The sequence below is a fragment of the Pleurodeles waltl genome, chromosome 5 (assembly GCF_031143425.1).
Source record: "Pleurodeles waltl isolate 20211129_DDA chromosome 5, aPleWal1.hap1.20221129, whole genome shotgun sequence".
NCBI classification, from domain to species: domain Eukaryota; kingdom Metazoa; phylum Chordata; class Amphibia; order Caudata; family Salamandridae; genus Pleurodeles; species Pleurodeles waltl.
Genome location: NC_090444.1, coordinates 965,309,934 through 965,337,456, shown reverse-complemented (window position 1 = coordinate 965,337,456; position 27,523 = coordinate 965,309,934). Strand labels below are relative to the sequence as shown.

Genomic DNA, 27,523 nt, shown 5'->3' with positions numbered 1-27,523 from the left:
AACCTAAGTCCCGACGCCTGGAAAAGACCCTGCACCCGCAGCCCCCAGGACCTGAAGGACCGGACTTTCACTGCAGAAGTGACCCCCAGGAGTCCCTCTCCCTTGCCCAAGTGGAGGTTTCCCCGAGGAAGCCCCTCCTTGCCTGCCTGCAGCGCTAAAGAGATCCCTTGATCTCTCATTGACTAACATTGCGAACCCGACGCTTGTTCTAACACTGCACCCGGCCGCCCCCGCGCCGCTGAGGGTGAAATTTCTGTGTGGGCTTGTGTCCCCCCCGGTGCCCTACAAAACCCCCCTGGTCTGCCCTCCGAAGACGCGGGTACTTACCTGCAAGCAGACCGGAACCGGGGCACCCCCTTCTCTCCATTGAAGCCTATGCGTTTTGGGCACCACTTTGAACTCTGCACCTGACCGGCCCTGAGCTGCTGGTGTGGTAACTTTGGGGTTGCTCTGAACCCCCAACGGTGGGCTACCTTGGACCAAGAACTGAACCCTGTAAGTGTCTTACTTACCTGGTAAAACTAACAAAAACTTACCTCCCCCAGGAACTGTGAAAATTGCACTAAGTGTCCACTTTTGAAATAGCTATTTGTGAATAACTTGAAAAGTATACATGCAATTGAAGTAATTCAAAGTTCCTAATGTACTTACCTGCAATACCTTTCAAACAAGATATTACATGTTAAATTTGAACCTGTGGTTCTTAAAATAAACTAAGAAAAGATATTTTTCTATAACAAAACCTATTGGCTGGATTTGTCTCTGAGTGTGTGTACCTCATTTATTGTCTATGTGTATGTACAACAAATGCTTAACACTACTCCTTGGATAAGCCTACTGCTCGACCACATTACCACAAAATAGAGCATTAGTATTATCTCTTTTTACCACTATTTTACCTCTAAGGGGAACCCTTGGACTCTGTGCATGCTATTCCTTACTTTGAAATAGCACATACAGAGCCAACTTCCTACACTAAATTTCCACATACTTCTCATTCCTTCACCCCAGCATTCAGCATATTCCGCCACAATGTACATTACTCAGACCCATGTCAAGTACTGAATATGAACAGGTGCAACAAGACAGACATTGATTTATGCTTTTTTGTTGATTTTTTATTTATTTATTTTTTTAAGTATTTCGTTGCAAAACGGTGCATTTCTGTAGAGGTGTTCTCTTGGAATAAACTACGGAGGCAATATTTGCTGTGAACACTGACTGATTATTTGTAACAACAGCTCGTTGTTTCATGACTGGCAATAGGATTAGTGAGTCTGTCCCTGAAGCTAAAGCAAAGAGGCTTGCAGCCTCAGCAGATGGAGGCTGTCTGTCGTACACAGCGGGAGCAGCTGTGGAGTCTAGCATGTCTGGGTGGCTAAAAGGGATTTGAATGACTCAGTAATGTCCATGTATGAACTCTGAGCCCCGGAGGTAATGATACTTTTCAATAAACCACCATGACAGATGAGATTTCATTATTCATTTTTTAAGAATGTTCACATAGCTCTATAATAGCTGTTCACCTTGTTTTGTTGTGTATGTGCAATTATGTGTGATCTCCGCAACACACATATTCCAGTGTGATTTATAATACATATATACATATGTTCGATGGCATGTGTAGCTGCAGATACACATGCTGTGCACATCCCGCCATCTGGTGTTGGGCTCGGCGTGTTACAAGTTGTTTTTCTTCAAAGAAGTCTTTTTTCGAGTCACGAGACCGAGGGACTCCTCCCCTTTCGACTCCATTGCGCATGGGCGTCGACTCCATCTTAGATTGTTTTTTTTCCGCCATCGGGTTCGGACGTGTTCCTTTTCGCTCTGTGTTTTGGGTCGGAAAGTTAGTTAGAATCTCGGAAAAATCGTCGGTATTGTTTGCGTTCGGTATCGGGTTAGTTACAACAGATCGACACCGAATTAAGAAGAGCTCCGGTGGCCCTTCGGGTTTTTTTTCCATCCCCGTCGGGGCCTGGTCGGCCCGGCCACGTGTCTCTTCAAGGCTGATGGAACGGACCCCATTCCGCTTCTGTCCAAAAGGCCATAACAATTATCCATATACAGATCAACATCTGGTCTGTAACTTGTGTTTGTCACCAGAACACAAGGAGGATACTTGTGAGGCCTGTCGAGCGTTTCGGTCCAGGAAGACACTCAGGGACCGAAGAGCAAGAAGACTACAAATGGCATCGGCGCCGACAGGACAAGAGCGTTTCGAGGAGGAGGAAGAAACATTCTCCACCCAGGAGTCGGACTCTGAGGAGATCGATCCCGAGGAAACGCCTAAAACCGTGAGTAGGACGTCGAAACCAAGAACTCACGAGAAAAGCGCTAAAGCCCAGGGGACGCCACCGCCAACAGGCCATGGCTTAACCCGAAAAGTAGGTGACCGTTCATCGGCACCGAAAAAGGGCGAGCTGGTGTCGAAGTCATCCGACTCCGGTCGAGATACCGGCACACAGCAATCTCGGGCCCGAGATAGTGGCTCAGAGAAGATTCGGCACCGAGACAGCGGCACCGAAACGGGTCGGCACCGAGAGAGCACGACGCCGAAAGTAAAAAAGGTTTCGTCGAAGCCGAAAAAAGCAACCGAAAAGGTTTCGGTACCGAAATATCCGGCCTCTGAACCGAAAACAAGTTCCTACACTGAGGAACAAGGACTGTCCACACAAATGAAGACACATAGATTTGGATAGGAATTACAGGCAATAGAGCCAGATCACACACAAAGACGGCTCTTTATTCAAAAAGATACAGGGAAGATCAGCACTCTTCCTCCAGTCAAAATGAAACGCAAGCTTGCCTTCCAAGACAAGGACAAACAGCCACACGCAAAGGTGGCTAAACAAGTAACACCGCCACCATCCCCACATCACTCTCCGCAACCATCACCGGTAGCCACTCCACCAATGATGCAATCCCCAACTCATACAGGAATGAGTCAAGATGACCCTGACGCATGGGACCTTTATGACGCACCAGTGTCAGATAATAGTCCAGAATGCTATCCAGCTAAACCATCGCCACCAGAGGATAGTACAGGCTACGCACAGGTGGTGTCAAGAGCAGCGACATTTCATAATGTCAGCCTTCATTCGGAGCCCATTGAAGACGACTTCCTTTTTAATACACTGTCGTCCACACACAGCCAATATCAGAGTCTTCCTATGCTACCCGGAATGCTAAAACACTCCAAACAAGTGTTTGAGGAGCCTGTTAAAGGGAGAGCCATTACTCCAAGAGTAGATAAAAAATATAAACCGCCACCAACAGACCCAGTGTACATTACACAACAGCTAACACCAGACTCTGTTCTAGTGGGAGCAGCGCGCAAAAGAGCCAACTCTCATACTTCAGGAGATGCACCACCTCCAGATAAAGAAAGTCGGAAATTCGATGCTGCAGGCAAAAGGGTGGCGGCACAGGCAGCAAACCAGTGGCGTATTGCAAATTCGCAAGCTTTGCTAGCCAGATATGATAGGGCCCATTGGGATGAGATGCAACACCTTATTGAACATTTGCCCAAGGAGTTCCAAAAAAGAGCGCAGCAAGTAGTAGAAGAAGGACAGGGTATCTCCAATAATCAGATACGGTCAGCAATGGATGCTGCAGACACAGCTGCTAGAACTGTCAACACAGAAGTAACAATAAGGAGACATGCATGGCTGCGTACATCAGGATTTAAACCAGAGATACAGCAAGCTGTGCTGAATATGCCATTCAACGGACAGCAGTTGTTTGGGCCGGAGGTGGACACTGCGATCGAAAAACGTAAGAAAGACACTGACACGGCCAAAGCCATGGGCGCACTCTACTCCCCACAGAGCAGAGACACATTTCGAAAGACACAATTTCGAGGGGGGTTTCGAGGGCAAACCACAGAAGCCACAACCTCACAAACAAAGCCCACATACCAGAGCCAGTATCAGCGGGGAGGTTTTCGGGGACAATATAGAGGGGGACAATTTCAAAGGAATAGAGGAAAGTTCCAAAGTCCCAAAACTCCTCCAAACAAGCAGTGACTTCAAGGTCACAAATCCCCAACACATAAAACCTGTGGGGGGGAGACTAGCCAAGTTTTACAAACATTGGGAGGAGATATCAACAGACACTTGGGTCTTAGCAATTATCCAGCATGGTTATTGCATAGAATTTCTCAAATTCCCTCCAAACATCCCACCGAAAACACACAATATGTCAAAACAACATATAGATCTTCTAGGACTAGAAGTTCAGGCATTGCTACAAAAAGAAGCAATAGAGTTAGTACTAAAACAACAAATAAACACAGGAGTTTACTCCCTGTACTTTCTGATACCCAAAAAAGACAAGAGTCTGAGACCTATACTAGATCTCAGAACATTAAATACCTACATCAAATCAGATCACTTTCACCTGGTTACATTACAAGACGTAATCCCACTGCTCAAACAACAAGACTACATGACAACACTAGACCTAAAGGATGCATATTTCCATATACCAATACATCCTTCACACAGAAAGTACCTAAGGTTTGTATTCCAAGGGATACACTACCAATTCAAAGTGTTGCCATTCGGAATAACAACTGCACCAAGAGTTTTTACAAAATGCCTAGCAGTAGTAGCTGCACATATCAGAAGGCAGCAAATACATGTGTTCCTGTACCTAGACGATTGGTTAATCAAAACCAACACGCTAAGACGGTGTTCACAACACACAATATATGTAATAGAAATCCTCCACAAACTAGGTTTCTCAATCAACTACACAAAGTCATACCTTCTGCCGTGTCAAACACAGCAATACTTAGGAGCAACAATCAACACAGCAAAAGGGATTGCCACTCCAAGTCCAGAAAGAGTTCACACATTTCACAATGTGATACAGACCATGTATCCAAATCAAAAGATACAAGTCAAACTGGTGATGAAACTACTAGGCATGATGTCTTCATGCATAGCCATTGTCCCAAACGCAAGGTTGCACATGCGGCCCTTACAACAATGCCTAGCATCACAATGGTCACAAGCACAGGGTCAGCTTCTAGATCTGGTGTTGATAGACCGCCAAACATACATCTCGCTTCAATGGTGGAACAGTATAAATTTAAACCAAGGGCGGCCTTTCCAAGACCCAGTGCCACAATACGTAATAACAACAGATGCTTCCATGATAGGGTGGGGAGCACACCTCAATCAACACAGCATCCAAGGACAATGGGACATACAACAAAAACAGTTTCACATAAATCACTTAGAACTGTTAGCGGTATTTCTAGCGCTCAAAGCATTTCAACCCATAATAAGCCAGAAACACATTCTTGTCAAAACAGACAACATGACAACAATGTATTACCTAAACAAACAGGGAGGCACACACTCGACACAGTTGTGTCTCCTAACACAGAAAATATGGCATTGGGCGATTCACAACCACATTCGCCTAATAGCACAATTTATTCCAGGAATTCAGAACCAGTTAGCAGACAATCTCTCTCGGGATCACCAACAGATCCATGAATGGGAGATTCACCCCCAAATACTAAACACTTACTTCCAAATGTGGGGAACACCACAAATAGATCTATTTGCAACAAAGGAAAACTCAAAATGCCAAAACTTCGCATCCAGGTACCCATAAGACCAATCTCAGGGCAATGCGTTATGGATGAGCTGGTCAGGGATATTTGCTTACGATTTTCCCCCTCTCCCACTCCTTCCATATCTAGTAAACAAATTGAGTCAAAACAAACTCAAACTCGTACTAATAGCACCAACATGGGCAAGACAACCTTGGTACACAACACTACTAGACCTGTCAGTAGTACCTCATGTCAAACTACCAAACAGACCAGATCTGTTAAGACAACACAAACAACAGATCAGACATCCAAATCCAGCATTGCTGAATCTAGCAATTTGGCTCCTGAAATCCTAGAATTCAGACACTTAGACCTCACACAAGAATGTATGGAGGTCATTAGACAAGCTAGGAAACCTACCACTAGACACTGCTATGCAAATAAGTGGAAAAGATTTGTTTATTACTGCCATAATAATCAAATTCAACCCTTACACGCATCTGCCAAAGATATAGTAGGATACTTACTACAATTGCAAAAGTCAAAGCTAGCTTTCTCTTCAATAAAGATACATCTGACCGCAATTTCAGCCTACCTGCAAATTACGCACTCAACTTCATTATTTAGGATACCAGTCATAAAAGCATTTATGGAAGGCCTAAAGAGAATTATACCACCACGGACACCACCTGTTCCTTCATGGAACCTCAACATTGTCTTAACACGACTCATGGGTCCACCTTTTGAGCCCATGCACTCTTGTGAAATGCAATACTTAACATGGAAAGTTGCATTTTTGATTGCCATCACATCTCTAAGAAGAGTGAGTGAAATTCAAGCATTTACCATACAAGAACCATTTATTCAAATACACAAGCATAAAGTAGTTCTAAGGACAAATCCAAAATTTTTACCAAAAGTGATCTCACCATTCCACTTGAATCAAACGGTAGAATTACCAGTGTTCTTCCCACAGCCAGATTCGGTAGCTGAAAGAGCACTGCATACATTAGACATCAAAAGAGCACTAATGTACTAAATTGACAGAACAAAACTAATTCGAAAAACAAAACAACTATTTATTGCTTTCCAAAAACCTCATACAGGGAATCCAATTTCTAAACAAGGCATTGCTAGATGGATAGTTAAGTGTATTCAAACCTGCTATCTTAAAGCAAAGAGAGAGCTGCCTATTACACCAAAGGCACACTCAACCAGAAAAAAAGGTGCTACCATGGCCTTTCTAGGAAATATTCCAATGACCGAAATATGTAAGGCGGCAACATGGTCTACGCCTCATACATTTACCAAACACTACTGTGTAGATGTGCTAACGGCACAACAAGCCACAGTAGGCCAAGCAGTACTACGAACATTGTTTCAAACAACTTCAACTCCTACAGGCTGAACCACCGCTTTTGGGGAGATAACTGCTTACTAGTCTATGCACAGCATGTGTATCTGCAGCTACACATGCCATCGAACGGAAAATGTCACCTACCCAGTGTACATCTGTTCGTGGCATTAGTCGCTGCAGATTCACATGCGCCCACCCGCCTCCCCGGCAGCCTGTAGCCGTTTAGAAGTTGATCTTGAACATTTGTAAATTTGTAAATATATTACTTTAAACTTCATTATGTACATACGTATTCACTCCATTGCATGGGCACTATTACTAGCATACACAACTCCTACCTCACCCTCTGCTGGGAAAACAATCTAAGATGGAGTTGACGCCCATGTGCAATGGAGTCGAAAGGGGAGGAGTCCCTCGGTCTCGTGACTCAAAAAAAGACTTCTTCGAAGAAAAACAACTTGTAACACTCCGAGCCCAACACCAGATGGCGGGATGTGCACAGCATGTGAATCTGCAGCGACTAATGCCACAAACAGATGTACACTGGGTAAGTGACATTTTCCTTCCATGCATTCTCCTGTGCGTCTTCGTTAGGGATGGTCACGGATGGTAAAGCATGCCCAGTGTGCCCTCCTGAAGACATCTGAGGAGTATTTATGTAAATGTGTATCACATAGAACGCATATATGTTGCACCATTCTTTTGTACCACAGTATATAAGAGTTGTGTCAAAAACACACATTTATGTTATTACTCACCTTGTATGGCTTAGGGTACTTAGGTGTGTCTAAGAGTTTTGCGTGCAACTGTTCAACACAACACAATGTGTAACCAAGTATCGGTCACAATGCGCACTGTTGCAAACATTGCACTCAGCCCCATGTACCGAGCTCTGATGCCTGAAATCACCTCGCCTGTGACGAACAAAAACATGAAGCACTGAGGAGCTAATACGAGCAAACATTACTCTTTTAGTTAATGCACGTGCATGAAATTAATGCAGCTTCTAGGAACGATCAAGTGAACACCATTTCAGAGCTGTGTATGATGCTGGCGGCCCAAACCGCAATGTTCCATCTCACATTACCACACCAAATCAAGGCCTTTCTTCCTTGTTAAGATAGTTCATTGAATTTGTGCAAAACACTGAATGGGTGATTGTTTAAAGTTCTAGTGGTTTATGTCTATCAGCTGAAGTGAAAGCTAAAGGCAGCAAAAGATTTTCTTAGCAACTCGTATTGCAGAGAGAGGGCCGCGATTGAGCTCAAACCTTTACAGTGGTTACTGGGGATGATGACGGTGCTTTATATGTCTTATTTATATTTGTAAAATGGAGACAAACAGTTTCATGTAACAGTTTCCGAAGGATATTGATAAATTAGCAGCGTTGATAGACACGCCTGCATACATGCCCTAAAGACCCATTTCATTGCGGAAACAAATCACATGTGCCTATTAGAAATGTGCGTGCTGGTCCTTTACAGGTGCTTATAGTGCTGGTGGACTGTTTCCCCTCAACCCATCCAGCCCTGCAAGGAACCTGCTGTCCTCCAACCTGCCACCCTCCAGCTTACCAGGGCCTTTTGCTGTGGTCTTGTTGCCAACTCTGCCACGTTCACACCCTTACATTGGAATCACACTGATTAGCTTCTTATAAAGCAGATTTTTTAAATGTATATGTATATTGGATGTGGGGTTTGCTAGAAGAGTAGAGAGACACATTAAATTGTGAAAAACTGAAATGTATCACTGAGGAATATTGTATTGCCTTACTATGGATTTACTATAAATGTACATATATATGCAAAAGTTGAGGTCCTCAGAAAATGTCAAGCAAAATTATAGCAGATGTTTCAGTGAAAGACTCTCATCTCTCGTTAAGGGATCATGTCCACTTCCAGTCAGAGCATCACACAGTGAGGAGCAGATGGGGATAAAATCAGGAGAGGTGGAAGTACTAGAGGTGCAGGCCACATGGATGAACCGTAGCGCTTGAAGTTTAAGGGAGCCAAGGTGGAAGTGCCGATGATGGGTACTATATAAACACAAGTAATCCAATGAGCCTACAGTGACCCCAGACCCACGTAGCGTACATTCACCATTTGTCAAAAAGGCAAAAAAATTGCTTTTATATAGAATGCTGAACTGCAGCGCTCGCATTGGTTCTATTGTGAAATCTAGATTATTCAGTCTTTGACTACTGAAATAAGCCATTCCCTAAATCAACCCTAAGAGAATAGTAGGAACTTGGATACATGTAAGATTTAGACTATGGAAATGTCTTACGAAGATCGTCCTTCAGCTCATATTGCTCGGATTTAGGTCATGGAGAACACAGTAGTTTGTCTAGTTGAGGAAACCAAGAAAAATAGAGAACTTTTTTGCACAAATCAGATCATGCACTGGATGCCTGTTCAGGAGTGTGTTTTGTTTATAATCCCAAAGCCCAATATAGTAAAAGCCGTAACAAGCATCTTCAATACGAAATTAGCAAACAGTGCTCCCCTAGACCTCTGAGCTTAAATTCTTTCAAACTCCCACAACACCTCTTGAGCTGGAAAGGTGATCAGGGCTTCTCGGTGTTTTGGGATAAAGTAATGGAAGCCACTGCCACCAGATGTGAGACATTAATCTACAGTTCTGATCTTTAGGAAGACCCTGAAGACACTTCTCTTCCAACATTGCACAAGTTCTCACCATAACTACAATTTAGAAACAGCATCACAATACCGTGCATTCCTGTAAACTGTATATGATGTTATGCTTGAAAGAAGTGTCAGTAAAAAGACGTTTAAAATAAACACTTCTCTTGTCCAAGCGCATGTGGTCATTTTCAGTCTTCAGTGGTCCTTCAACCACTTTTTTTTTTTTTTTTTGTGCATAGGTACAATTTATATCATAGTGATTGTCTTACTGGTAAATAAAAGAAGAAGAATACTCGCCTTGCCATTATCCAATCAGTTTAGAGGTGGAAGTTCTAGTAATCATATTCCTTTTTTATCCTTCAGTATAACAATTGAGTTGCCATGCTCATGAAGCAGTCCTTTTAATTGTCCTTGCTGTTTGACCTTGCAGAGTCTGAAGTCAGATGAAGAAGCAGAGAGCGCCAAAGAACCTCAAAATGAAACCTTTGAGGCACAAGGTAAATTGATTGCAGGTGACAGTCAAGCACTTCTTGTGTTTTTAGCTCTGAGGACAATTACTTTGGCGTGAAGTGAAACCCAAAAAAGGAGCAGAATTATGAGCAAAAGGTTCTTGGTGGGGCACGGAGGATGCTGGGAGGGATAGGGCGTAGGTTGAAGCAGCTAGATACACCCCGCACATCAGTAGTGCTGTACAAAGTAAATGAAAGGGCTTTTCAGAGTTGTAAGTACTATGGTATACTGAGTTAAGTATGCTTTAACTGAAAAAGTAAACAGAATAGTGTCAATGGTTGTAAGTTGCACCGAAACTACATGATAGTTACATGTAATTAATTGAATTCAGTTCGAGCTAGATCAGTCTCACTTTAGCTTATGGACATATTTCTAAAAAACTAGAGGTGTCTGAGAACATGTGCCCTCTAGTAGAGCACAAACCATCATTTCCAATGTGAAGAAATAATTACTGGAAATATTACAGTAAAAAAAGATTGCTTTAACTCCCACCTTTAGACGTTATGAATGTGGTGTTAGTGCAGTTCTGGGTGTCACCTTTTTTTTAGGTTCTGCTAATTGCTTCTCTGGGGCCAGCAGCTTCAAAGTTTGTGCTTTGGTCATGAACAGTTTGTTGTCACATAAGTATAGAAGCCTAAAGCATGAGCCAGCTTCCTTCCTGGGTCTCTCCTTTGTCTTCATCCATAGAGAAGGGTGCATTTTTATGTGGGTACTGGGTAGGGCCCCACAGCTTTACTTTAAAGATGGAGTGGAACAGGAGCCAGAAAACGGGAACCTTGCCCCTGAGAAGACCAGTTGGCGAGGATGTCTGGAAATGATCTACTCCATTCTATTGTTGTACTTGTGAAGGAAACTGAAAGTAAGATGAGGTATTTTTGATAGCTTGTGCATAATCCTGTGTGATATCTTCCTTCCTCACTTTGAACACATAGTCCACAGAACACCACACAGAATTAGTGAGGGGTGCACATCATTCTGCTTGGCTTAGCTAACCAGACCCAGGTGTTTTGTTTTACCCATTGTTGTCCTCATTTTGAACTTCCCAACCTATTGTGGCAAACTTCCTCATTCTTCTTGTTAAACCTTGCCGAATTGTAGTTTCCCTAACTTTGTGTATAGTGGGGAGTGAGATCCACCACCCAAGCCCCAAACTAGACACTTGCTGAATCACTGTTTTAGGTTTAGATCCACACAAAAGTATTGCCGTGACTGAACAGCCGTGATGGTTGGAGCTTGCTCCTTACTTTCTGCAAACCTTGAAATGTTGTAATGGTGAGCAGATGCAGTCCAGAGAAGCTCCTTGACTTCTGTGCTTGTATAGCTCCAGGAAGTCTGTGGTCAATGTGCTTTCTCTTTGGACCAAGTCATAGGAGCCTTGCAAACCACCAGAAGGTGAACTCCAGCAATTTTTGTTTTTGAAAATAAATCTCTCCTCATAGCAGATCCCCTAGACAAACTGTATTACATTTTTATTATTGTTTGAGCAGTTGGAAATACAGCTTGATTGTCACAGATGCGGCCTCTTCTCTCAGCACAGTTGGTGTGATATCATGCTTTAGTGTGGGGGAAGCTCTGGCTTCAGTGACAAGTATAAGTCAATCTGGACGCAAGAAACAATACTTTTCTGATGTGATCTTTTTTAAGTAGTCATTTGCAGTTAAAACTGATTATTTTTATATGTTTGGAACCAGATGTATAGTGCCACCTTGACTGCCGTTAGAAAGACCTACCATCCCATTGACCCCCCCCCTTTCATCGCAGCATACCACTACGCAAACTGTCCGCTTTGTTAGAAGCACTTTTACCTCGACCCATTCACTTCAGCCCCGACAATTTATTTAACTCTTGTGCTTTGCAATCCCCTTTTTAACTACAGTCTCCATCCTCCTAAAATAAATCTTTCCGGCTATCCTTTCCTTTTAAAAAAAAAAAAAAACATTTAACAACTTTTTTTTAACCTATGAGAGGCGGAGGAAACGCCTCAACCTAGTGTCACTTTCCCTGTTTATTGGAACCAATCTATCATTTAAAATGTTAAAACCCTGTACACTGACACTCCCTGCCTACACCTCTTTCCTTGTGTTTTTTTATAAACTCTTTGGACTTGCATTCTGATTTCAGGTTTCATGCTAATTTCTATATTCAAAAGTGATATTTAATCTTCAAAAAAACTATTTAGGAACCATAAAGAGTGGAAACTTTATAAACTTTATAAAATAAGCCCCTCGCAGGGATTAGAAAGGGAGGTAGTATAAGTAGACATAATAGAGGGCCTGTCTTAAACTGGTATTATGGTAATAGCAGCACACTGTGATGGGGTATATAACTTCATTAACCGGCCATGTACTTGTGTTTATGTTTTAGGCCAAATGAGATCATGGAACACCGAGATTTTAGATAGTCCAAGAAGAGGTTCTAGCCCCTGCTCAGACATGACCGAAAACCAGGTGAGGGACATCTGGGAAGAATTAGATGTCGGGAACAATGGCTACCTCAACAAACAGGAGCTTGAAGCAGTCTGTGGTAGTATAGGGCTTAAAGACCTGAAGAAGGAGGTAAGGAGTCCTCTCCTTTGTGATAAATTTGCACATAGCCCTATGTTTAATAATTCCAAGGATGTTACATGTTGTTGTATCAGAAAGCGAGTTGTATTGTTTTGTGTCCAGTAATGGCTGAATTGCCTCAAAGATCAAGTTTAGATTTATAGTTAGTAATTGGGGAAAGCATGAAAGGTGCAAAATTGACCACACTGGAAACTTAAATGCTGTACTGGAGTCCTTGCTACACCTGAGTACTCATTAAACTTGCAGAAATGGGGAAGAAGGTCCAGAATCCATGCTGGGATTCATTATCCTGAACCTACAAAAAATAACCTGATCCAAGTAACTAAAGCGATCTTCATCTGCCCCACCCCCATCTTAGCGTTAGTCTTGGGATGCATTGTTCAAGCCCGCTGTGCTTTCTGAAGTCTGTTCCTCTTCAAAAAAGTAATAATGACGTATTTGTGCATCAACAAAAGTTCTGTGGAATCTGGCACTAGTTCGTGGGAAGCTGCATTCCCCATCCATAGGGCAGTGAAGCTGTGTCATGAGCATCATTGTATTTATAATAGCAGACGTAAAAATGGTTTGTCCAAGGAACGTTAACTGTAAACTGTATTTGATACATGCTAGAGCGGACGACCTCAGAAGTAGAGTGGAGCTCTTTAACTACAGGGAACATGTCCAACAACACCAGGAAGATGGGGCAGCGCTGGTTCATTGCTACCTTGTTTGGCCAACAGGTATAATTGTAGACAATCCATATGTTAATAGGTACTTTTAAAGTGCACTGATGTCAAAGCGTTGTGGTGCTAAATTACATAAATTGAGTTCTTGCAGAAGATAATTTGGCACTATTGATTGACGAGGCAGGTTTTCAACTACTTCTTGACGATGGCAAGAGACATTTCGGTGCAAAAATGGCACAGAAGAATATTCCTGAGCTTGGTAGTGGCAACAGAACAGCCTCTGTCTCTGTAATTAACTTTTCGTGAGGGTGGAATATGTTAGAGTAATTGATGTGAAGATCTCAAAAATTGAAGCAGGGTGTACGTTCTAGAGGCTTAAAGCGGATTCTCCTTTGAACCAGGAGCCAATGAAGTAAGTGGGGTCACAAAGAGTTATGCTCCCACTTTTTGCAGATCAAAGTGAACACTGCATTTAAATGTGCCCAAGTTAACACTCCCCATAATCAATCACGGGCTTAATGAAGATCTTATTCAATTTAAGTAGTACAGAGAATTAAACAAGTATTTACAATGCAACGGGTCTCGCGTTTGCTCATGTTAGAGCTGATCGCGTTGTAAACTCCTAACCCGACTTTTCACCTATCGGGCAAAAGTGCATTTATGTTAATAACCCGAAAAAGTGAAATTAACTATGTAAAGCGCTCGACTTCTGCCAAGCGAGATCGCTCTCGTAAATTAGAGAAAAATAAGTCCACAAGCCCGATTGAAAACAGCGAGCCTCGCATGTTTTCTGTACTTGGTCACTGCGCTCGAGGAGGGCTAGCCACCGGAAAAGTCATGACGTATGCATGCCTTCGACTAATGAAAGCAAGCAGATTTTATTAGGCAAGCCCACGAACCAATAAAAAACACTGACGTGAAGTTGACAGGGCTCCGAGCCCTTTTCTAAATACAAAAGAGTCTCGCTGCGATACGCATGCGCGAGTGCATGCAAGCAGGCTCGACCCTAAAAAGGGCAGTTGTATTTGGTGCAGGACTTATGACGATGAAAATAGGAGTTAGTTATTGCTTCAGCTTGTTGATCCAGGATACGCTTTTCACCCAAGATGAGACCAAAATGTTGTGCTGCTTTTGCCAAGACAAGGACAGGAATCCATTGGCATAGGACATTCTAATGTATTTCAGAAAGGGCATGCGGCATCTATCGCACTAATCTAAGTCTTCGATGAGTTCAACTGCAAAAAATGTGTGGACATCCACCAAGGTGTAGCTGTCAGGTTGGGCATGTAGTGGGTTGAGGCATGAGAGGATTGAGGAGGATTCTGCTGAGTTAGGTTAAATAGAAGCTGTATATCATCAGTATACATATAGATTTTTTGTCAAGGAGGCTGCATGTAAATAGATGTTGAAGGCATCTGGACATAGCACTCTGTGGGATTCTCTATTTCAAATCATCGTGTTGTGATAAAGATAATTTGTGATAGAACGGCCCTGTGGGACCTGTTGGGTAGGAAACAAGTGAACCAATTCAGTACCATGTCTTGGCAGCTACTGCCCTATAGGTTCTAGAAAAGGAGGTGGTGATTGACGGAGTTAAAGGCCGAGAACAGGTCATGCCGCATCAGTGTCCCCATACCACTGCCATCAGACTCCATTCAGAGGTCATCCAGAGCCGACAGCACAGTGACGTCTGTGCTTCTTCCAGGGTGAAAACCTAATTCGGCAGGCTCAATAATATTATTGGTTTCTTCTACAGAGGTCTGAACTTGAAAAAGGCTTTACCAGTTTCAATAATTTCCTTAATCAAGGAGTGAGGGAAATTGGACTGAAATTATTTTGTTCTGTAGGTCAAGGTGTGGCTTCTTCAACAAAGCTGAGACAGTAGCATTTTTTCAGAAACTGTGAATGGTCCCTGAGACCAATGAATTGTTAAACAGAGAAAAGCGATGGTCAGCAATAGTGTCTCACACTTCTTTCACTAGATAAGCAGTGGCGGGATCACCTGGAGAACCGGATCAACATGAGATTGCCAGTAATGTGATCATTTCCTGGGAAGAAAGGAGGACAAGTAACTCAAATAATGAACAGATTGGGATGATGCCAATAAAATATGCTTACCCTTCAAAAAAATCTTCATGTCCATTTTAGCGTAATCTCTATCTGGCCAGAGGTGCATCCCATAATGTCCTCATGAAAGTCCTATCTCAATGTATTAATGGGGCCATAATTCTGACACCGTTAAGTTTTTGGACTGGAATAAATGTATTGTTGATATAATGGGCATTATGATCAAATTAAACATTTGCCACCATGACCTTTTCATATCCAGCCATTTACTATCATACTAAAAGTTGCCCCGCTGTTCATTCACTTTCGTCATAACGCATGTACATGGCAGCGTTTTCAGTTATTTAGAGCACCAAATGTGTTGAGTATAAGTGACTTGATTTATGAATGCTATAAATGCTTTATCTTTGTGACTGAAAGTTGTCTTGTCTGGAGATAAATCAATTTTTGAGCATATTCATGAATTCCATCGAGTTGACAAAAGTGGTTATTTAGTGAATCCAAAAGACTCACTGTTGCTGGTACTCTATATTAACCCTGGGAATTGACATCAGTTGCACGCCCTGTCACCACATAAGGGTTGACGGAAGCAGGCATTTGGAGGAGTGGACAGAGCCCACCAAAGAGCCTTTCCTGTTGAACATTGGCTCACATTGAGGAATACATAGTCCTCATTTCAGATGGAATCCGTTCCAGATCTGCTCAAACTTCATTCTGATCCCTCTGGATCTAACCTTGACATTGTCCTTTGACTTTTCTTTTCACGCCCTGATATGTATTTTTCTGACTGACTTTTTTTTCTCATGCCATGTTTCGTGTTGTTGAAACCACTTACTCCATTTTGACTATTACTGTTGTATGTTTCTTCTTGGTTTCGCTACATAATTTATTCTCTTGTACACCATTCCCTGAATGCTGTGCCTGAGAGACTATACAGGGAGTGCAGAATTATTAGGCAAATGAGTATTTTGACCACATCATCCTCTTTATGCATGTTGTCTTACTCCAAGCTGTATAGGCTCGAAAGCCTACTACCAATTAAGCATATTAGGTGATGTGCATCTCTGTAATGAGAAGGGGTGTGGTCTAATGACATCAACACCCTATATCAGGTGTGCATAATTATTAGGCAACTTCCTTTCCTTTGGCAAAATGGGTCAAAAGAAGGACTTGACAGGCTCAGAAAAGTCAAAAATAGTGAGATATCTTGCAGAGGGATGCAGCACTCTTAAAATTGCAAAGCTTCTGAAGCGTGATCATCGAACAATCAAGCGTTTCATTCAAAATAGTCAACAGGGTCGCAAGAAGCGTGTGGAAAAACCAAGGCGCAAAATAACTGCCCATGAACTGAGAAAAGTCAAGCGTGCAGCTGCCACGATGACACTTGCCACCAGTTTGGCCATATTTCAGAGCTGCAACATCACTGGAGTGCCCAAAAGCACAAGGTGTGCAATACTCAGAGACATGGCCAAGGTAATAAAGGCTGAAAGACGACCACCACTGAACAAGACACACAAGCTGAAACGTCAAGACTGGGCCAAGAAATATCTCAAGACTGATTTTTCTAAGGTTTTATGGACTGATGAAATGAGAGTGAGTCTTGATGGGCCAGATGGATGGGCCCGTGGCTGGATTGGTAAAGGGCAGAGAGCTCCAGTCCGACTCAGACGCCAGCAAGGTGGAGGTGGAGTACTGGTTTGGGCTGGTATCATCAAAGATGAGCTTGTGGGGCCTTTTCGGGTTGAGGATGGGGTCAAGCTCAACTCCCAGTCCTACTGCCAGTTCCTGGAAGACACCTTCTTCAAGCAGTGGTACAGGAAGAAGTCTGCATCCTTCAAGAAAAACATGATTTTCATGCAGGACAATGCTCCATCACACACGTCCAAGTACTCCACAGCGTGGCTGGCAAGAAAGGGTATAAAAGAAGGAGATCTAATGACATGGCCTCCTTGTTCACCTGATCTGAACCTCATTGAGAACCTGTGGTCCATCATCAAATGTGAGATTTACAAGGAGGGAAAACAGTACACCTCTCTGAACAGTGTCTGGGAGGCTGTGGTTGCTGCTGCACGCAATGTTGATGGTGAACAGATCAAAACACTGACAGAATCCATGGATGGCAGGCTTTTGAGTGTCCTTGCAAAGAAAGGTGGCTATATTGGTCACTGATTTGTTTTTGTTTTGTTTTTGAATGTCAGAAATGTATATTTGTGAATGTTGAGATGTTATATTGGTTTCACTGGTAATAATAAATAATTGAAATGGGTATATATTTGTTTTTTGTTAAGTTGTCTAATAATTATGCACAGTAATAGTCACCTGCACACACAGATATCCCCCTAACATAGCTAAAACTAAAAACAAACTAAAAACTACTTCCAAAAATATTCAGCTTTGATATTAATGAGTTTTTTGGGTTCATTGAGAACATGGTTGTTGTTCAATAATAAAATTAATCCTCAAAAATACAACTTGCCTAATAATTCTGCACTCCCTGTAATATCACTAACATTGACTGAACTGAATCCTCCCAACTCGGGAGATGAGATACTTGTTCTCTGTAAATATCAAACACGACAGAGTCGGTCTCTCCCTGTAGTAGGAAAGCATGTCCGCATATCTCTTACATACGTCCATAACTTTTCCCAGAGCCCAATATGCATCCAGCAACTACAGTCCTTCAAATGCACTTGTATAGTTTTTCCATGGCTGTATACCTCCACTTCATGTTTTCTAAACATTGTTTCTGCATACACGTTGTTCTTGAGTGACCATGCCCTCCGATGTGTGCAGAGTGGAAGTGCAACATGGTGACTGTTAGCTGCAAGATCTAACTCAAGCTTCAAGTACCAAAGAGAACGCCGACTCCTGTTGCCACTTCAGTCCGTCTACGTGACTGGCCAAAACATGACCACCAGAGTCCCAAGAGCAACATTCACACAACTGATTATTTGTCCTGACAGTGTGCTGATGTCTTTGATTTTGGAAATGGGCTGTGGTACTCAAGGAAGTAACCAGAACATTAAAATAACCCCCACTTCGACCAAAGGCTTGACGGCACCAAACATGTGATGTAAGTGAGGCGGAGCCTCCCTAGAACTCCTTTGTCACGTCCATCCAAGTATCTATCCCTCAGCCCTTCACGCCTCAACTACCTGCTCAGATCCACCATTTCACCTTTACAGTCGGTCATCCATTCATTGTTTCATCCATCATTTATTTGGTATTTTCCCATTCTATCCATCCATTGGCCATTGCATGCATCTATCCATCTGTTCACACATCCAATATCTATGTATGCATGCATCCATCCATACATCCATTCACTGATGCAACTATAATTTGATTTACCCATCAATCAATAAAGCCTTTCAGTCGTCAATTGTTCCTTTTGACCATTCATTAATGTATCCTTCCTTTCAGATTTCCATTTACTTTGCCATCCTGTCACCCACCATCCATCCTCTGAGTTTCATTAACTGTCATACATCCCCCACACATCAATTGTTTCAAGTTTCTGTTTACTGTCATCCATCCTCTCAGATTTCCATTTACTCTGCCATCTTTTCATCCACTCATCTACACATCGTTTCACCCTCTTCTCCACCCACCCAGCCACCTATCCTTTCACCCACCCACCAATCCATCCTTTCGCCCACCCACCCACCCATCCTTTCACTAACTCATCCATCCTATTACTCACTCATCCACCCATCCTTTCACCCGCCCACCAATCCATCCTTTCGCCCACCCACCCATCCTTTCACTAACTCATCCATCCTATTACTCACTCATCCACCCATCCTTTCACCCGCCCACCAATCCATCCTTTTAACCACTCACCCATCCATCCATTTACCCACTCATCCATCCTATTACTCACTCATCCATACATCCTTTCATCCACCCATACTTTCAGGCATCCATCCATACTTTCACCCACTCATCCATCCATCCATGCTTTCACCTACTCGTACATCGTTTCCCCACTCATCAATCCTTTCGCACTCTCGTACATCCACTCTTCCATTCTTCTCTTCCTTTTCTAGCAACCCACCTTTCTTTCTGCTAATCACGCCCTGATATTGATTTTTCTGACTGACTATTTTCTCATGCCATGTTTCGTGTTGTTGAAGCCACTTGTTACTGTTGTTTGTTTGTTTGTTTTTGGTTTCTCTACTTAATTTACTCTCTTGTACACTACTCCCTGCAATCCGTATCTCAGAGAATAGACTATCAGCAACATTGACAGAACTATAGCCTCCCAACCCCTCGGGTGAGCAAGTCTCCTTCAGAATCATGAGGCAATATGCCCCGTACTTCACGTAGGAAGAACATTTCAGTTACCAACCTCATAATGAGTGTATTGGGCAAATCACATGGCACAAGGAAAGGTATGTGAATTGGAGGCACCATCTTCTGCCTCACCTTTCAGGGGAAACTTATGGCCATCTAAATTTAAAAAACATTGACTGATGCGGCCATTTTACTAGTGTTTTTCATATATAATCCTGTTAGTGGCGCCATGCTCTTTATTATTATCTGTGAAAGAGACAAGAATAAATTACCTGCTGACCTAGCACTCAAACCTCAGGCAACTACAATGTTACAATGTCCCATAAACATTGTATTAAAAGAGACAAACAATAAATCACCATCTAACCGGGCATCCGAAGTGCAGACAAAATATTTGAAAATGAAAAAAGCATTTTCAGAGCCGTGTGTATCACTGGCGAGAAACAAACTATTTTAGTAGGATGTGAACAATGTGCACAGCCTCTGCCCAGTCACTCAGAGTGTAGGAAGAACATGGGTATGATGGGCTGACATCTTGTCCCATGAGTTATGTGATGTGTGGAATCAGAATTTGAATAAAGACCAGTGGAGGAAGTCTGCTGACCAACCCCCTCTAGGTATGTATATTGTGTATGATTAAAAAACAAAACAAAAAAAAAACAGTTGTCTAGTGAGAGAGCAAAAGTTCTCTCAAAGGCCAAAAAACCAAAGTATAGTTGGTTGTAGACATAAACTCTGCGTTTCTGATTCACAGACCTGTAGAAGTGAACGCCAATAGATGAAGAATGAAAAATCGCTAAGAGTGATGCGCTGTTCACAAAACAAAGTATAGTGTTGGGTTGGTAGAGGGCTGTGGCAGCTGTGGCGAGGGTGCAAAATTAAGTGAGCACCAGCAAAGTTGTGAAATCGTAAGAGTACTGCAAAGACGGAAAGGTCCATTAAGTGGGTTTCTAGCCTGGTAAAGGGCTTTATGGAAAACCATAGTTTCATTAAGTTTCTGAGTAAGACGTTTATTCAACGAAAAAAAAATCCAGTGTTTAAGACAATTACACTTAATCGAGATAACTTAATTGCTCACGATAGATTGTTTTACTTATATGTTTTTATGGCGCAGGAAATTGAAGATCTCTTTAACACACTGGACCAGGATGGGGACGGTAGAGTGAGTTTTAAGGAATTCCAGTTGGGTTTGTTCAGCCATGGCCCTACGTCCCTGCCCATCTCTTCAACACCATTCAGACAAAAAAGAAAATCGTCCCTTTGCCAGGTGAGAAATTATTTTTGTTTTGGATTAAATATGCCAGGCATCTCCAATCGTCAGTAACTATACGAAAGCACTGGGGTTTGTTTTGCGGCAGCCTATGCAGTCGAAGCTCTTCACTTATTACGTTCGCCAGCTTGAATTCGTCAAGTGAAGTGTGCAGTCTTGCCACATGTGGGCGGATTTCCGGATTTTTGTGCATGCCCTGCTCGGAACCTAGAAGTACAGTAAAGTAAGCAGTTAAGAATTCCCAGCTGTATTAACGGGTTACTACTGCCACAACTAAACTCGTTTCGTTCCTTGCTTATGGGAGCAGCGCCATCTGGTGGATTAGAACAGTAATTACACCTGCTTCATTACTGGAAGTTACACGCAGATAAATGCACTTTGCCTCTATAACTTTCCCCGAAGCCCAATATGCATCCCGCAACTTTTATCCTTCAAACACTGCTTTAAGTGGGCAGGTACTGCCCGGTTATGCGTACCTGGCCTTCTTTAATTTGTAATCGAGAGTACCTGCACTTCTCGGCACTGCTGCAATACATTTAATGGAAAGAGTACCAGCACTTTCCAGGAGCAAACAGGTAATACAAATAGTGAGAACCTGCACGTCTAAAATTATATTCAAAGCACTACCTTCAAATGCAGTTGTATAGTTTTTCCATCGCTGTATACCTCCACTTCCATTTATTTCTAAAAGTTTTTTCTGCATACACGTTTTTCTTGAGTGACCATGCCTTCCGATGTGTAGAGAGTGGAAGTGAAACATGGTGACGGTTGACTGCGACATCTAACTCAAGCTTCAAGTACCAAAGAGAACGCCGAGTCCTGTTGTGACTTAGATCCTTCGACCTGATTGGCCAGAGCATGATCAGCAGTGTCGTAAGGGCAACAGTCAGACAACTGACTACTTAGTTGTCCAGACAGTGTGCTGATGTTGGAAACAGACGGTTGTAGTAGTCTGCCTCGGCAATTTCCAGTGCTTGGTGCTCACCAGGACCCCTCTGACTGGCGATCGGAGGCTTCCCTGGAGCCCAGCCCTGTTCCTAGGCCGGCAGTTACCGTGTTGTAGGTACCAAGTGGGTGGGGTGGCTAGACATGTGACCACAAGTATTCCATGCAGGTTTAGGGTGACATTTTGTGAGCAGAGGAATAAGGTGCTTTCTGTTTGTGTAAGGAAGACAACATCTGCAGGTTATTTTATAAAAGCAATACTATGATAAGACCAGTGGTCGAAGGGCATTAAATAAAAGTATGGGAAGTGTGATGCTGCATGCAGGGACGGGGTTAGTAAGCGTGGTGGCGGGGTCAAAGGTGTGTTAAAAAAACAAAATATTCTGTAGGTTTTTCTTGTCTTGCATCGTCAGGTAGCTACATATAAAATAACATGCAGCTAAATGAAAAATAATTTTAAAAGTTGTATTGGGAAATGCTCTATAGTACATTAAAAAACTTCTGTTAGTTAATGCGCTGCAACGGTCTGTGTGTAACCGAAGGGCCACAAAATTAAATCTTGGTTGGTTCAGTGGGGACTAGTGACTTGTGTATTTTTAGTGCTACAAGGTCAGAGCCTGTGTGAATATGTATGTCGTTATTTTAAACTTGCATTACACACAGTATATTATAGACTGCTAAAAAAAGGTTTAAGATAAAATGGTGCTTCCAAAATATAGATTTTAGTAATACCCAGACTGTAATGCAATTTGTTTTTACATAGCTGTCCCTTCAACTACTTTCAACAGGTAATAAACTCTATGTAAATACAATTTCAGTTAAAAGCATGCACTTCACGGCTCAGTTATTAATTCTTTGCGCTACCACTCAAAAATAAATCTTTGTCAAAACAAAGCTTTGAGGGACTAGATCAAATAAAGCCACTACGGCTCCCAAGCATCCTTTACTTTTGCAGATCACCCTATACATTTGCAGATTAACTCGTTGTGCACATTTGCATTTCTTTCAGGAAAGCAGACACCCTGGCAGAAAAGCTCGTTTAACTGTCTGCCCGACTTCGGTTTCACAGCACAGGATGTTCAGCTGAACCATTTAAAATATAGGGATTAACCATCGTGGGACGGTTGTCTTTTTACAAAAAGTAGGGGAGCTATTTCTCATGAATTAGAAGAGTATGGGCATGTCGTGCCCCTCCGATCCTGTCCACTTTGATCACTGGATAAGACCCTTTATAGGTGATTCGTTTGCTGAGGGCTAGCCTGCAGCTCTCAACCCTGGGTTCTGCCATCACTGGGACAGTCAGTTCTTTAGATAACACCTCACACAAGTGCTAGTCATCTCATGGTCACCGAGGCCTTATTTGAAAAACCGCAATGGTAAATAAAGCATAGACACATGGAATGAGGCTTGGACATAATCAGCTGTACGCAGAGATCGACCTCTTCATTATAGTGAAGCACTAGCATCTCTCCAAGACTATCCATAGGTGGCCCGGCCATGGGCTACATAAATTGGCCAGTATTGCCTCTCACTTGACAGCTTGGTCCTAAATAATACTGGGTGACCATTTAAGATCTTGTCTGCTTTAGTTTTAATGGCCGCAGAAGACAGAGAATGTACTGACAGAGCTTGTACCGATGCTTTTAGAAAATCATCATACTAGAACTGAAGTCTTTTTCTGAGATGCTTAAATTTGTAGCCAATTCATGCAGTTTCAGCATGCAGCTGTGGTGATCTGTCAAATTACAACAAATTACCAGCTGATGAAAATATTGTGTTCGCCTATTACATTGACTACCTAAAAACAATATGCCTAAAATGTCACTTGCTAGGATTTCCCTCGAGAGCTGCACCCACCACACTCGCTTCAAGACATTGATGTTACCCCTGCATTAAGATTAAAGTGATCAAACAACCCAGTGATTCCTCAAGCCATGTTGGGCAAAGTACTCATATAGTTTTAACCTGTGACAGACCAGTCCCTCACCAGTTACATCTCTTTGCGTCATACAAATCACCCAGGGGTTTAACTCTGATGTGCAACTCACCCAGTGGTTTTAGCAGCTTTGCAGCAAACTGCAGACTCAGCGGTTTGTTGCTGGACCTTGTAACAGAGGTGGATGGGATTGAAACAATGCCCAGCGAGACCCTCCGTCAACACGAACAATTTTCTAAGAAGTTGGGTTGTCTTCACATAGGAACAGGCTGCACTATTAATGGCACTCGTGAAGGGTTGGTCCTCTCGAGAGGAAGCAAGGATCTCTCACCTTGAGTGCAATCTTGCCAGCTAGGATCATTAGATCTTTCTGGCATTTGTAAATCCTGATCTCTGATGTATACTTATACTTTGCTGTTATCCCCTTGGTTATTGGCCATGCTCTCTGGGGATCACTGTAGAAGTTCAGAAGTTGTGTATTGAGAGGTCATAGAAGAAATTTCAGCAGGTCAATTATTAAATTACTGTTTCTTCAGTGTGAACAAGAATAGATGTTTCTCTGATTTTAGAGAGGTACAGGCTTAAGCAAATCTTTTTGGTTAGAATCCTCACATGCTCATCGGGTGAAGTTTGTTCTCTAGCAAAAAGAACACAATGGATGGGCCTTATTTAGAGTTTGTAGAACAGTGACTCCATGACAAACGTGGTTCATGTCCCATTCACCATGTTACAAGTTCTATTGACTCTAATTAACTTGTAATATTGCAGCAAGCCCATTCACCATATTTGTGATGTAGAAACCTGTCCACCAACCCTAGACACCTCGGATACCTACTCCCATCCCAATACTGAAAGGATCCCAGGTATTTCACCATCATTTGGAGGTGACCCTTTCTCATGTAACACTTTCCCCTTTGACCTGAATGCTGCTAGATGAGTGTTTGTGGTAAATGCAGACCACGGTAATGGCACGCATGGATTAACACAAGCAGCTAAGGGCATCCTTCTTTACCTCATACCTTTAGCAGCCTTCACCTGGTGCTAGGCTCTTCTATCTCTTCGGGATTAAACATTATATACACAAACCTTCGCCTGCAACCTATACAGGAAGTTATGGACAACTATTTGGCAAAGTGTTCATTAATTGAAAAACTACTTTCTTTTCCTCTTTCTCCTCCAGCGAATTAGCTAATCTCGCTCATTCGTAGAGGGGAATGGCTGTAATTTTATTTCCACTAAGGGTGTGCTTGTAGTAGGGATTTGAGAGAGATTGCTTTTCACTTACATAGTAGGAAAGGGGATTGCGTTTTTAATTTCCCAGTTCGATGGTCTTGTGAGGTGAATTTAGCTAGAGAGAGCTGGTTGCCCAAAACGTATCCCCTATTTAAGAAACTTGCTGTGGAAAAATGTCCCACAGAGCAAAGAGAGGAATTGGGCTGTCTTTGTAATACAATTGTGCACATTAGGAGTGCTGGAAACAGGTGCAGAGTTTGTCTATCTTGGTATGTAGGCACAATGTATAGTAAGATAAGAATGGAGATTATATTTTGGTGCTTTACTAATGGAATAATTTGTATTCCATTGACAATTTGTCAGCATGGAGATTGCATTTGTTGTTTGTATAACCTACCCAGTTTGCAAATACTTTTTGATTTTATGTGCATGCTTGCAGTGGTCTGTATTTGTGTGTTTGTGTGCTCTTTATCGCTTTACATATGTGCTTGGAATTCTTAGTCACCTAAACCTCCATCTGAGACCAAGGTAAAAATCTGCAACTGGAAGGTTATTCTGGGGTTGTTTAATTCTCCTTTGAAATATTGGGGTGGAGGAACTGTCTGGGATAGAGCAACACTTCCTGTCTGCGGAGTCCCAATGCCACACATTGTATGAAGAATGTATTTCAAAGAAATCCACAGATTTTATCAGGATGAATATAAAATGATGTTGTGTAATGCATAATTAAAAGATAATCCTTTAACCAGGAAACGGTGAGAGACTGCAGAGTTGCTCTGCAACAATCACTCTGACACATAATGTTAAAATACATTACACGAGAAGTGGGCGCACAAGAGGGGTTTAAGGGGCAGCGGCGGAAAGTGAGGTGAATGCAGATTGGTAGGGTTACTAAGTGAGAGAAACCACATTATTTTGTGAAATAACCAACATTTTGGAAGTCTTTCCAAACAGAGAGAGGGAGGGAGTGTGTGTGCGTTTTTGTTGTGTGTGTGTAAAAATTCAATACAACAGACACCGCTCCATATCTGGCTGAAAGCACCTGTGCCAAACTATTTATTACTAAATAGATTTACTAGGGGGGTGTAGCGCCCCAAACACCCCCCTGAAGCTACGCCCCTGTTGCTCTCTCTGCTGCCGAAGTGGTGACCGATGCAGTTAATTCAGATTCGGAAATAGTTTATTTTGACCATTGGTCTCTCAAACGCACTAAACAAACCATTATAACCCTTACCTAGGAAAATCACAGAGATATACAATACAGGCACATTTATAATCATTATGAAGACAAAAAGCATAGACAATAAATTAATACATTACAATAAAAGGTTTATATGTTTGATAGCCTTAAATATCGCCCCATTGCTCTGGTCACATATAAAACCCCCACATCTGCTCAATATTTAACTACAACTGTTTTTGATAAGCACGCCTAAGATTCTATTTAGGAAAGCAGTTCAACCAAATTTACGTATTACTACATTTCCCTCCTCTGACACACCAGCAGTTTCCATTATTTTGTTGTAATATCCTTGCTGCTTGGGGTTTTTGCAAAAAAAGGTTTGCCACATCCGACATTTTAAGATTTCTTGTCTCATCTCTTGGCTGCGTAAACGAGAGGTGTAGGGATATACTCCATCCAGTTCAGAAGACCACTAAACAAAGTTGATGACTTTTTTGAGTTCAGATAAGTTCTGTCACGTTTTTTAGATTCCTCAGCCATCACATCTTGAAGATCCTGTTTGGAAAGGATTTTGTTCAATTCTTGGATGGCTGCCAAAAATACATGCACTGTTCTACTTTGCTTCCTTATATCCCGAGCCCATTTTACATCACTGTCTAATACTTCATTGACAAATAGTTGTTGATTTGTAATTGGGTTGATACCTGTGATGTTTGGAGCATGGCATTATAGTACCAAGCTGTTAGTTGTAATTCTACCCCTATCACTTGTAACGTGGAGGAGTTGGCTAGAGCCAACAGGGATTAAGGCACCATTTTTTATGGGTCCAGAGGGGGTTTCTCACCCAAATGGGAAATTTCTGCACCTTTGAGAACCTGAGAATTGACCATCATTTTATATGCCTTTAAGAGTGGTGGCAAAGAAGGTCCACCAGTCTTTTTTTAAATTCTTAAGGCCTACTGTACAGAAAAGAGCACAGTCATCGCATGTTTTACCTAAGTATTCCATCTTAGATTTTTCTGTAAATAGGTGCCTCGGTACTTATAAAAGCCACTATGCCAACTTTTGACATAGCCACATATTTACCTGAAAATAGCTTGCCGTTAGCCTCAAATGTTAAAGATGTTGCTTTTTAGGATCGAGCGCCCAAGTGCTCTGGACTGTTGTAATCTCTCTGTGGGTTTTTAACCAAGCCCACTCTTGCTATTCATTCTTTGTTGTGCTCGTTTTAAATGCTTCATTTTATTGGTGCTTTTTGTGAATTGTCCCTCATTTGTGTGCGG

General features: G+C 42.3%; 1 protein-coding gene across 2 annotated transcripts in view; it reads left to right on the top strand.

Annotated features, from left to right (window-relative positions):
• The window catches only part of NINL (ninein like), a 464,259-nt gene that overhangs the window by 179,413 nt on the left and 257,323 nt on the right, over window positions 1–27,523 (top strand). For both annotated transcript variants that reach the window (XM_069235090.1, XM_069235091.1), the window contains exons 5-7: window positions 10,002–10,068; window positions 12,446–12,636; window positions 20,788–20,940. In XM_069235090.1, the coding sequence (XP_069091191.1) occupies window positions 10,002–10,068; window positions 12,446–12,636; window positions 20,788–20,940 (411 nt within the window). The remainder of the gene's footprint in view (window positions 1–10,001; window positions 10,069–12,445; window positions 12,637–20,787; window positions 20,941–27,523) is intronic.